Here is a 12,517-nt window from a genome sequence, read left to right as displayed (position 1 = left end):
TTAAAACTTAAGATACTGACTGACGTTATCCTTAAAAAGCGCCTACCTCCCATCACCTTCGGCCTCCCGCCATCTAGGGAAGATGTCTTCCCCAGGAGTGAGCTAGAAACATTTAAAAGGCACATGGGTGGAAAAGAACTGGAATTCTAAGGTAGGGACAGGGATGATGAAGACTGTTAAGAGAAATTTCTCTTCTTACTAAGCTAAGAAATAGGATGGCAAGTTAAAATGTAACCAGTAAATTGAGCATCTTATAAAGTCTTAAAAAAAATGTTATGAATGTCAACACTAGGAGAAAAAGAACAATAGTTTCCTGGTTTTTCTCTGAATCCCTCCCCATGCCCCAGCCCCCAATGTGAAAAGCATGTGCCTTTGGCTTACACGTGCTTGAAATGTTCACTGTCTATTTCCTTCAGGGTTACAGTTTTCAGTCTGTTACCTACATGAGTCATTCAATTTATTTCCCTGTACAACGCCTGAGGGAGAACCATCATTTACCATTCAAGAGCACAGGGTTGACCCCTCTTCCCCAAGCAGACACAATCACTTAAAACACACAACATGATCTTCTTTATTTAATTGTTTAATCAGTTTACATTCCACAACTGACAGGTTATTTATTTTTATTTTTTCCATGAACAAGTCATTTAATTAATTACCAGACACTTTTTTTTTCTTCGATCGATGGAAATACAGTATTTCTGCCAAATTCGAAAAAGAAAATTGCAAGATGCAGTCACTGTCAGAAGTCCCCAAATGCTCTCTGCTTCCTCAGTTCTTGCAAAGTCACAGGAACCTGGCAATTTCCCTTTTCATCCCACCCCTCCCACATCCCTGTTAAATTCACCTCTCAGAATAGCACAATAGTTTTGAGATCTGGTTTGGATCACCTTTCCTGTAATTAATTAACTATGAGAAGGAACAGACAGTACAATAGATCTGATAAGATGTAGCATTCTTGTTAAGATTAAACAACACGTATTCACATCGTATCAGAACAAATTAACATAATATTTAATCTTATTTTTAGCACCAATAACCACAGGAATTGCTACCTCCGAGGGCAGAGGTGATGTTGGAATCCTGCAGAACACATCACACCTTGTCTAGCCAATCAGAAAGCACTATGCAAATTAAAGGTAAATCAATGTCTATTGACTGAGCAATAATCTGGTAGACCATAAACACTCCAGGTGTTTCGAGAGTTTTGTCAGCTATGGTCCCTGTCTAATGACCATATATAAAACATACTCACCGAATCAGCTCATTCTCTTTTGCTCAGTAACACAGGGCTCAGAACGTGGTATTTTAAATGAACCCAACCATGTCATACTGGGTCTTCTAAATGCTTTGAGAATGCCCAGGGGTTGTTTGCTTGCATTTTATTCTGTACTCGGCACTAAAGATCTCACTTCTTGTCTCCACCCCCAAAGAGGTTTCTTCAAATCTAAGGAAGGCCTCCAGGCAGGGAAGAGAGGTGGGCAATAGTGGACCCTGAGTCCCAGTGTAAGGGACAGAGCTTGTCACTGCCACCTCCTAGGAGACCCAGTCTGCCTGTGGCCACTGCTCTTTTAGCATTTAAGGAAAGTAAGGGGTTGAGAAAACAGCTCTGAATGTTGGTGAGATGCTATTAGCAGGTGACTGGACCAGGTGACAAGAGATTGTGGAGATCTTTGTTCATGACAAAGACAAGGTCCGTCTGGCCCTCTCTCTACCCTCAGATAAAGGGCATCTAGATAAAGGATAAGCTAGTGCTCCTATAGCTGAAAAAAGTGACTTGCTTTGTGGCTTCTAGAACTCTGATGGGCCATCTGGGGCTGTGTCCAAGGGCAGCACTGAACCTCTGGGCCAGATGTGACATGTTTGACAAGCAGTGGTCCTCTCCTCGGCTAGGATGGCAGCCTGGACATCACTCCTGCGCTTTCTACTCAGGGCCAACATGGATCTCCAGCCTATTAGCCATGAGGTCTGAGTGACTCATAGGTGAGTGGGGATTCCAACTCCTACCAAGAGTCTAAATATTTGCTGTCTTATATATGGTAGCTGGTGGCCTTGTGGGATTACTGAGCTCTGGAAATGTAGCTGCTCCAAACTGATGTGTTTTCTAAGAGCAAAATTCACATCAAATTTTGAAGGCTTCATTTGGAAAAAAAAAAAATAAAGAACATCAAATAGCTCAGTAATTTTTATACCGAGTCCATGTTGAAATGATACTTTTTGATTCCATGTTGAAATGATACTTTTTTTCTTTTGATATGTTGGGTTAAAACAGGTGTTAAATTAATCTCACCTGTTTCTTTGGACTTTTAAAAATGGGGCCACTAGGATATTTAAGATGGCATATGGTGCTTGCATTGTATTGTATCTGCTGGACAGCACTGCCCCCAGAAATGATCACTGTGGACCATCAGTGAGCAGAAAGGTTTGGATTGATAGTATCATGGAGGAGGAAGGGTTAGGTCACTGGCCAAGTTTGGTGTGAATCCCGCCCCTGAAGCAGCTAGTCTTCTCAATCCTAGGGGAAGGTAGCTCTTTGTATTATAGGATTACCTGCCAATGTTCCTCTTTCCTACTTCCTCTTCGGGGTGCCCAGCCTTTGGGGGATCCTTCTCTGCTGCCATGCTGAGGATGCCCTGTGAGTCTGCCATTTCCTCCTCCAAAAGTTTTCTTTATCTTACCTCCAACGCCCCCCCACCCCCTGCTGCCCATCACCTCTCCCCTCCCCTCCCACCAAGGCTTTCATCATTCTGATTCGATCGCATCCTTAGCCAGACCCCCTGCTTCCGACAGTAGCCGCCAGATTGGTAGAGTAAATCATAGATTACAAAGCAATTCACACACATCATCTCCTTTGAGACTCTTCCTCCTACTGACAGCGCTCTGTCAGTAACGACAGTAAAATGAGATCGTCAGAGTGGGTGGAAAGGCGTCTGAGAATGAAAAGGTAGATAAAAGGCTTTGGACTCTGAGCACAAACTGGCTGTTAGCTTGAGGTTACTTTCCGAGGAGTGAAAGCGTGGGGCAAGAGCAGAAAGGAGGGACTCTCGAATGTACCTCCCACAGTAAGCGTGCTCCAGCATGGGTTCGAAGCCTTTCCCAAAATAGCAGCAGAATGGCCAAGGTGACTCGACGCCCCAGGTGCACTGGAAGCCCCCCTGTTTGGCTGAGAGGACACAGAGACAGCGGTGAGGTAACAAGATTCGCCCAAGGCCCTGAGCGAGCCAGTGACAAAGCGATTAATACCACCCCCGGATCGGGCCTCTGTGTTGACCTTCGCGATAACCTTCACCTTCACACTTGGATGATTTACTTTTACTTTTCAGAAAATACGTTTCACTTGAAAGGCCAAAACCTTTCAAACGGAGAGTTCCAAGCAGACACTCGTGACTGTCAGAGAAACAACCAGAAAAAAAAACAAAAACAAAAAACAACCTCCTGGGCCAATGGCTTCCCTGCCTCGGAATCCCACCCAGAGTCGGGGTTTCCGGGCAGTCCACATAAGTCCTCAGAAAACTGAGGGCTACAGCAATGCATTTGTCTTGTCTCAATTCCCTCCCTACTATTTTCATTTTCCATTTTTATTTGTACATTTTTACAGATAGTCTTGAAGAGCAAAACAGTCACACCATGGGTGGAGATGGGGAAAGAGGAGGAGGAGTTATGAAAGCTCTGTATGTGAAAGGCAGATTTATAGTCACAGCGACACAGACACACGGATACACTCAGGCCAGAAAAGGTCTAAGGTGACCCAGAGAGGAAGGGAAACGCGTAGCCAGGAGAGGACAGAGGGGCACAGAGGTCCCCGAGGAGCGAACACCCAGTCCTTGCAAGTGAAGAACAGGGGTTGCAGTTGCTGAGGTTGGTGTCTAGCAGAGTGAGGCCAGGTTTGAGTTACAGCTGTGGGACCCCCGTGCTGATACCCAGTTTTCTGTTTCTCAGTGGTGAACACACACCCCCTGCGGTTGGGTGGTTCCTCCATCCCTGGCTGGGCTCCAACCATATTGGGAGCAATGAATGACTCAGCTTTCCCTTAGAGCAGGTCTCATTGTAACACTGTAAGCTGATCCCCTGCAAAGCAGAAAGCATGCTGATCCTTTGGGAAATGCAATCTTTCCTTGTTTAAAACCTAGGATTGAGTTTTCCCCCAACAGGATCGCGCCCAGAACAACTCCCAGTGAATGCATCCTAAGAACCTATCAGAACCCCTGTGCTTCTGACAAAGCCATCTTCTTCACCAACTGACCGGAGAAAGAAGATCCCAGTGGCTTAAAACTCATTCCCATCTTCAACTTAAAAGACCATTAGAATGTTTCAGAAATCTGATGTGTTCCCAACCCCTTGGGCAAGGACAGCGAGAATTATTAATGCTAGGAGAATGGTAAAAAAAAAAAAATAAGGCATTGAATATGTGTCTTAGTTAACTTTTTTAGCTCATATATGCTATTTTCTACATATGGTTTACTTATTTCATCACCTCTGGGAATAACAAAGAGGGATTAAGAGTGCTCTTAGCAAAATTGACTTTGGATAAAAGGAAGGAAGCCTGAGAGTGGGTAAATTAAGGAGCCGACTTCTCTGAGGAAGCTGGATGACTGAATAAAATCTGCATGCTTAAGTTGGATAGTGCGTCCTGTTCAGCAGCGGTCCTCCGATTCTAGGTTATCCTTTCTGCAGTGAAGCTCAGAGACTACGTGGAAGAATCCCATTCAGTGGGGGCTTGCCTGCTGTAGGAGAATCGGAACAGTATATAATTTATATGACACTTCTGGTTTGCAAATCACTTTGCAGTGTCTTGGTCACCCTTAATATACCATGAGGTAAAGTGTTATCACTATCCTCATTTTGTGGATGAGGAAGTTCAAGTATGGAGAATACACAGTGCCCAGAGTCACCAATCATTTCAGTGCAGAACTGAAATGAGATGGACAGTAACTGCATTATGCAAGTGTAGCTGAATTAGTGAGTTACTCTGGCTTCAGTACTCTTGTATCTATCATTAGATTGAGATGGCACTCCAAAAGAAAAGAAATAGAAAAAAAAAAAGAGAAGAAAGAAATCACCAAGTAGGAAGCTTTTAGCTCTGTTCTACACTGCCCCTAAGCTCTGGCATTGAGCCACTTCAAAGGCCTGTTTGCTACCTCTGGGGGCTCAAAGCCCTATGCTCTCACTGCCTTGAACACAGGCTCAACTCCACATGACCCCATGGACTGTATCCTGCAGGCTCTTCTGTCCATGGAATTTTCCAGGCAAGAATACTGGAGTGGGTTGCCATTCCCTTCTCCAGAGGAACTTCCAGACCCAGGGATCAAACCCGGGTCTCCTGCATTGTAGGCAGATTCTTGATTGTCTGAGCCACTAGGGAAGTCCTCAATTCCACACAGACCAGTATGGTTCTGCAGTCACGGGCTGCACCCCAGGCCCCAATTGCCAACCCAGAGACACCACCGATTGGGCAGGTATCGGGGCTATGGCCATTATGATGTCTCACAGACATGGAATTATGAACAACCTTCTAAGACTTTTTTTCTTTTGTGTTTTATTTTTCTAATTTTCTACAATGGGTGTTATTCAGGAAGGAAAACAGTCAAAAAGCCAATAACAACGGAGTCTAAGAACTAACAATGTTTAAGAAACGTTTTGCCCCATGGAGACATCGATGGAAAGAGGACAAACCCAGTCCACCAAGGTGACTGTATTGAGGGACATCTGGAGCTTCTGTGACCATCGATTCATGGGGGCTGGTTTAAAACTCTGTCCCCTTACTCTGTTACATAGCAGCTGGAAGACAGCACAGAAGCCAACCCAGCTGTTATGCACCAACTACTTCTATCTGTGGTCAAATCACCCCATGACTCATCATTCCACCCTGGAAAGGGCTGGATGAGTCCCTGGGAAAGACTGGTCCCTGGAGCAGAGGGAACATACTTTGAAGAACGGCTTCTCTTTAGTTACGAGAAGCAAACAAACATCCCTCACAAATCACACCAAAGATGAGCAGAGTGTACTTCTTCCTACTCCTTCCCTCCCCAGATACTTGAAAATCATTCACTAATGCTCTCATCACTGACTCAATGGACATGAGTTTGACCAAGCTCCAGGAGTTGGTGATGGACAGGGAAGCCTGGTGTGCTGCAGTTCATGGGGTTGCAAAGAATCAGACATGACTGAAGGACTGGACTGAACTGAACGTGCTCAGAATAATCCAGGTGAAGAGTCCATTCTAAACGCCTCTGGCTGATATACTTGATTTCATGTCCCTGAATCTAACTCAGGTGGGCAGCTTTGGAGCCCTAAGCAGCACATTCTCCCACTAAATCAGGACAACTACATGAAGTTCTTTAATCTCAGACCTCTCATCGTGATTGTGGATGAATATTAAGATGTACAGCCCAGACTCAGAGTCTCAGGGCACCTTCTTTCCTCATCAAAGGAAAGGCAAGCATTGCTAGGAGGAACCACTCACTCCCAACCAGAGAATATACCCAAATGGCACTGAGGCCCAGGGTGCCACATATAGACATGTGAAGCAGGAAGGCTTTGTCTTGATATGGTGGAGTCATAGAGTCTTTGTGACTTTGTGATCCCTGAAATGAAAAAGGTCTAGTTCTTAAAAGGCTGGGGCTTGCAGGAGGATTGAAGCTGGAATAGGCACACTTGAAATTTTCTTACACTTTGATACCAGGGAAACACAGAATTCATGAAACCTACAGCCCCAACAAACAAGGAATGGGGGGGGGGTGGGGTGGCACGGGCACTGCTTGGAGCATATGAGCCTCTCTGAAGACAAATTCCTTAATTATTTTAGTTGACTTAAGTTGATGCAGAGGGAAAGTGGAAGTGAGTAGAGAGAAGGGAATAGCAAACAGAAGAAACCAAAACTCTCAAGATGGGGAGAGAAAGAAATAGGACCTCTTTCCAGGCAGACACCCCACTTTCCTGAATCCCCAGGGTCATAGGGCAAGGAACAAAACCAGAAATAGGCCCTGGGATCAAGGTTGACTTGCATGGAGCTCAGAACACATATACAGTATAGGCTTTGTCTATACTTCTGTAGGGAGTTTGACCTGGTGTGTGGGCTGGTGGGTAAGGCTGCTGACCGTGAATCCCACCAGAAGGCTGGGTCCCACTCTGACCTGGGGTGAACACGGTCTGAGCTAAAGAGGCTCACAGATTGAGCCTCCTCCTTCCTTTCTTCCTGGTCTTCTTCCTCAGCCCTCACAGCACGACAGCTTCAGTAGGAGCTTGGGGTGGTATGTCTTCATCTGGGATCAAGTCCCTGTGCTGGAGGGATCGAGGTCATCAGGGCAGTTCTCCCACAGCCAGGACTGGCCACCTGCCCAGGGCTTCCATCCTGTCTGTGTGGCCAGGCCTTTCCCGGCCCTGAGCAGACACAGACCCAGAGTGTGCGCATCTGTACCTTTCTGGCCCCATGACCAAAAAAGCAGGTCCCAGCTCCTGCTCTGCTGATGGTGAGCTGAGCCCAGGCAGTTCCCTTCTTTCCTAGGAGTTCTCCTAACATTTTAGGGACACTTCAAAGGGATGCAGCAGGCTGTGTTAAAGGTCTGTTATAAAGATGACCTGATGCAAAGAGCTGACTCACTGGAAAAGACCCTGATGCTGGGAAGGATTGAGGGCAGGAGGAGAAGGGAATGCCAGAGGATGAGATGGTTGGATGGCATCACTGACTCAGTGGACATGAGTTTGAGCAAACTCTGGGAGACAGTGAAGGACAGGGGAGCCTGGCGTGCTGCAGTCCTTGGGATCACGAAGAGTCAGACACCACTCAGCAACTCAACAACAACGATAAAGATGAGCAGTCGGAGACAGTGGATGATCTATTTATGGCAAGCACGGGATTTTAAAAAAAGGGGTATAAATCACAGGTTGGTGAACAGTACTGGTTCCTTAAGAAAAGTTACTTAAGAAGAATTTAAGTGACTGATTACAAATTGCCCTGTTTGAAATTTCTTTCTCCATTTTTCCACAACTGGGAACTAGCTGAAGTTCGGACCTGGTCACAGACAAGCCCTCTGCCCCAAATGGAGGCTGGTGGACACCCATCTCTCCCTGCCAGGTGGAGCCCAGTCCAGATGCCTGGAAGCGAGGCACAGGTCTCTCAATCTGAGATACTTCCCCTTACCTTTCCTCAAGCCCAAGTATGCCTTTCCCCTGAAGCGGGAAATTGAACTTTTCAAAGAAAATTATTTTTTAAAAATTCCCTAAACAATTGAAACACTGGGTTCTCCTGAAAATTCTCTCCTTTCTCATAGAATAAATCCTCTGTTTTAAAAGTCATCCTTAGAGGTACATTTGGGAGCTAACAGCATTTCCCACCAGGTCATCTCCCAGCACCCCATGCACAGGGCACTCACACGTGAGCCTTTGTGCAGAAGCTGACCCGTGTCGCTAGCAAGGAAGTCTTAAGTAGTACACCCAGATCTGCGTCCAGGTGTGCATTGACACAAATGTACACAAAATGCACCAGAGATACACACACACAGAGACCCACACTCACACCCATCCGCGCACATCAGATGCCCTATTTGGACGTGATTGCACACACACATACACACACAGTCAAAAAGAGCAGATGAGGAGAGAGGCAGGACTTACAGCCTGGTGGGCGGAAGAGTGAGAAGGGAAATGGTTCATAGGTGGGGAAAGGGGGGAGCCAGACGGGAGACGGGGCAGAAGACAGGGAGATGAAACAGAGGGCATGGCTGAGGGGAAGGCTGCTGAGTGAGAGGCAAAGTGCCTAGAGCACATTCAGTTATGAAGCAACTGAATCCTCGGCTACGCGGTGGACCCATGGCTGGACCGCTCCGGGAATTCACTCTTTGCCTCCCAGGGCTGCTCGGCCCCTGTGGGGTCACTGAGGTGACCACTGGCCGCTGCTGCCCACTCCAGCCAGCAGATCCCGTCCCCACAGCTTTCACAACCCTCTGGCCAACATTACAGCTCACCAACACCTGCAGTGCCAACATGCTCACCCGAGCCTGGGACACTGGGCTGGATCGAGGCCACCTCTGCTTGGATGCTAGCCACCACGATGGCGATTTTGGGAATCATGGCCTTGAATATCAAGAGGGAAAGGACGAAGATGGCAAGAGTCAAGAGTTCTCTGCGAATTTACACAATATCATACAAATTGGAGCCCATGGGACAGGGCGGCTCTCTCTGCATGGGACCCATTTTCTCTCGTCTGTACAGAGGTCGCCCCTAGCAAAGGGGTGGATGTCCAGTGACAAAGGACAGCTTCCGTGACGGAAAGGGAAAGGTCTCGTTTGGTGTACAGACTTTATCCAGCGGTAACTGAGGCCACTCCCCTTCTCCCTCTTGATCCGTGCTCCCTTCTTTGCTCATGGCTTGTGTGCCCAGATGTGTCTTGAACTTCCAAAGTTAGGGGGCCAAGTCCCGTGGCACCCCAGCCCTGGGACGTGCAGCACCACAGGTCCTCTGCCCAGTGCTCGTGTTCTTGGTTCTGCCCTCGGGGAATTTCAGCTGCACTAAAAATAATAGAAAAATGCAAAACAAATGATAGAAATCCCACACTCAGAAAACACAGACGCACGCACACACACAGCAGGGATGTCAAGCTGCAGAACTGGCACCCACAGAGGCCCACCCTCATGGTGCTTCCTAGTTCCTGGGGCCTCCATCCTGGGCCATGAAACCACCACAAATGATAGACAATGATCCAGCAGTATTTTAAAAAGGTGAAAAGAAAAAAAAAGAAACCATCCAAAGTTGTTGCACACATATATGCACACGCGTGCGCACGCACACACACACACACACACACACCAGAGGGTTACTCCAAGGCTCCGATTTGCCCAGGGAGTGCAGGTTGGGTTCAGGGCAGGGCGGCCTCTTGTTTAACTGGGTGTAAGGCAGCTGGAAGGTAAGACTGGGCTTTCTGAGCATCCACGGAAGTGTCCTTTCATTGATGTGGGTCTTGCCTCTCAGCACGGCGTTCTCTCCCCCTTCCCACCTCCGGAACTTCATCCAAAAGTTTGGCAGCAGAGAGAAAACTTCCTTCTCGGTGTGTTTTCTCTTCCACTTTCTGGTGTGTCGCTGGTCGGCCAGGAAGGAAATCAGAACAGGAAGAGCAAGAGAAGAAAATGGTTCTGGAAATGGCCTCGAAGATCTGGTTACATTCTATGAACTAAGGGCGTTGTTTCTCTGCGATATGACCGGGGTTGGGGTGGTGTCCCCTCCTGTTGGCTCAGGGGAGGGCATTTTCTTGTCTACACCTGTGCCACCCTGGACCACAGGCACCATCTCTTCCCAGCCTCCCCCCTCCATTCCCCCATCCTTGTGAGTGGTGGGAATCGGGACCCTGTCTTTGAGGGGTGATGCTCACGTTGTCCTCAAGAAACCACGGAGTCAGAAGTTACGAATCGACGGAAGAGCCACGTGAGGGGAATACCTTCCCCCATCTCGGTGATGAGGCGACACAGAGTCCGGCGAGATGTGGGTGCCTGAGCCGACCCCCACTCTGCCTTGGCACTGGCATTGTCTTGATTGAGTTTTGTCATATATATGTATATTATATATATATTTATATATATATATATGTGTGTGTGTGTGTGAGTATGGGCTTGTTGTTTTAGCACACTGTCCCGTTCTCGGGTCTGGATTTGGGGCAGTTGGTCCTCGGGACAGGTTGGACAGAAGGGGCCAAGGTACAGAAGAATCCCGAGATCAGAGTGAGGCCCAGGCCCCCCCATGCACAGAACATGGACCATCCGTAGCCATGGCTGATGTCATCAGGGAGTCCGTACAGGTAGCGGGGGTAACGTGACAGCTCAAAGTTGATCCCGGCCACACAGGTGCACAGTGAGATGATGCAGAAAGTTCCTGGAGGGGGAGGGGAGACACAGGGGAGGGGGGAGGGGGCAGCGGAGAAGGCGAGGGGAAGGAGAGGAAGAGAGAGAGAAGGGAGGTTTATTACATTTTTTTATTTTCTTGAATAAGAAAAATGAAAAGATGCAGGTTAAGGGTAACCTGCTGATGAGATCAATATTTGGAAACATTCACGGAGAGGGGAATAGTATCAGGGCTGCCTCACGCTCCAATAAGTGCCTGGTCTTGGACAAACTCAGGATGTCTCTCCTTTGGGAAAATCCTAACAATAAATCACAGGCCAGTTTATGTAGGGTGAAGTAAAGCAGAAGAGCATTCAGCTCGTTTTTCGAAAGCATTTAAAATTCATTGTCTTTCTTTGGAGACACAGAAAACACCCCCTTCTCTACTTCTTTAAAGAGAAAAACATTCCTTTCTTTTCCACATACAACGTCTTACACAATATTGGGTTTTCCTTTAATCCATTTACCAACCAGTCGTCCAATCCTGGAAGCCTTTTCCCGTAAGACAACATTCACCAGAGTATTTTCATGGAACACCAAGCCTAGGAGAAAACTCCTTTATGACGAAGCAGAGGCAGTAACTCTGGGAAGCTTTGTATGTGACTTTTCACCCACGAAGATGCATAATGCACAGTCAAGTAAGTTAACCTGTCCAACTTAGTCTTATGAGGTATTTCACAAACTTATTTTATGATGCTCCTTAAAACAAACAAAAAAAAAACCATATTGCTTAGGAACTTTCCTTGTGGTCCAGTGGCTAAGACTCCACACTCCCAATGCAGGGGGCCTGCAATTCAATCCCTGGTCAGGGAACTAGATCCCACAGGCCCCAACCAAAGATCCCATATGCCGCAACTGAAACTCGACACAGCCAAATATGAGACAAAACAAACAAACCAAAAAAACTCAAGAAAAACAAAGAAAACCATTGCTCATATTAACCTCCAGTGAGAAGGCTGCTACAAGAGACAGAATGTTATCAAATAGGATCCTAAGCCCACTTTTAGCCAACAGAGATGTGATGTGCCAAAAATGAGTTTAAGAGCTTTTCTTGATATTCCCTGTGTTTTGTTTGCTCTGTCACGGCAGATGGGACAGTAACAGCCTGAAGAAATACGCAGCGTTTGGGAAGGCTGGGTGGGGCTGATAGTACTGCAGGGGCCCAAGCACTTCAGTGGTGGTGGTCTGCGTTTCCAAAGGTCACTAAGTCAGGAGCAGAGCAGCGGGCAGTGTAGAGGCAGGGAGTCCAGGGAGGACTGTGTCAAGAGGAGAGAGGAGGAAGGCGCAGGGCAGGATAAGTGACTGTTTAGTGAATGACGGTTGGTAGAGGCAGCTGAAAGGAAAGGGGAGACTTGGCGTAAATGAAACTGTGTGTGTGGGAAGCATGTAGGTATATGTGTTTGTGTGTGTAGCGACAGCCATTGTGTACAAACACATACGGTACCATCACTCCTTGGGAGAACAGTGGTCCCAAACTTGGGGGGTTACAAAGCACCCAGGGTCCCTCCTGCTCTGCCCTGGGGTTCAGACAGAATTCTAAGTGGGTGCCCAGAGTGGATTACATCTCACCCCAGAACTTCTGAATCAGAATCTTGGGGGGCAGGATGGGGTGCTTTCCTTTCCAAAAGTTCCTCAGGTGATTTCTGTTG

General features: G+C 47.3%; 1 protein-coding gene across 3 annotated transcripts in view; it reads right to left on the bottom strand.

Annotated features, from left to right (window-relative positions):
* Positions 1–547: 547 nt before the first annotated feature.
* The window catches only part of TMEM178B (transmembrane protein 178B), a 415,633-nt gene continuing 403,663 nt past the window's right edge, over positions 548–12,517 (bottom strand). For 2 of the 3 annotated variants that reach the window (XM_025291671.3, XM_044946965.1), the window contains exons 4-5: positions 9,805–10,860; positions 548–9,506 (exon numbers count right to left, since the gene is read on the bottom strand). In XM_025291671.3, coding sequence (XP_025147456.1) covers positions 10,610–10,860 — 251 coding nt within the window. In that variant the 3' untranslated portion in view covers positions 548–9,506; positions 9,805–10,609. The remainder of the gene's footprint in view (positions 9,507–9,804; positions 10,861–12,517) is intronic. The other variant, XM_044946967.2, reaches the window with a different exon arrangement.

Source organism: Bubalus bubalis, chromosome 8 (genome assembly GCF_019923935.1).
Source record: "Bubalus bubalis isolate 160015118507 breed Murrah chromosome 8, NDDB_SH_1, whole genome shotgun sequence".
Lineage (NCBI taxonomy): Eukaryota > Metazoa > Chordata > Mammalia > Artiodactyla > Bovidae > Bubalus > Bubalus bubalis.
This window is presented reverse-complemented; position numbering and strand designations above follow the sequence as displayed.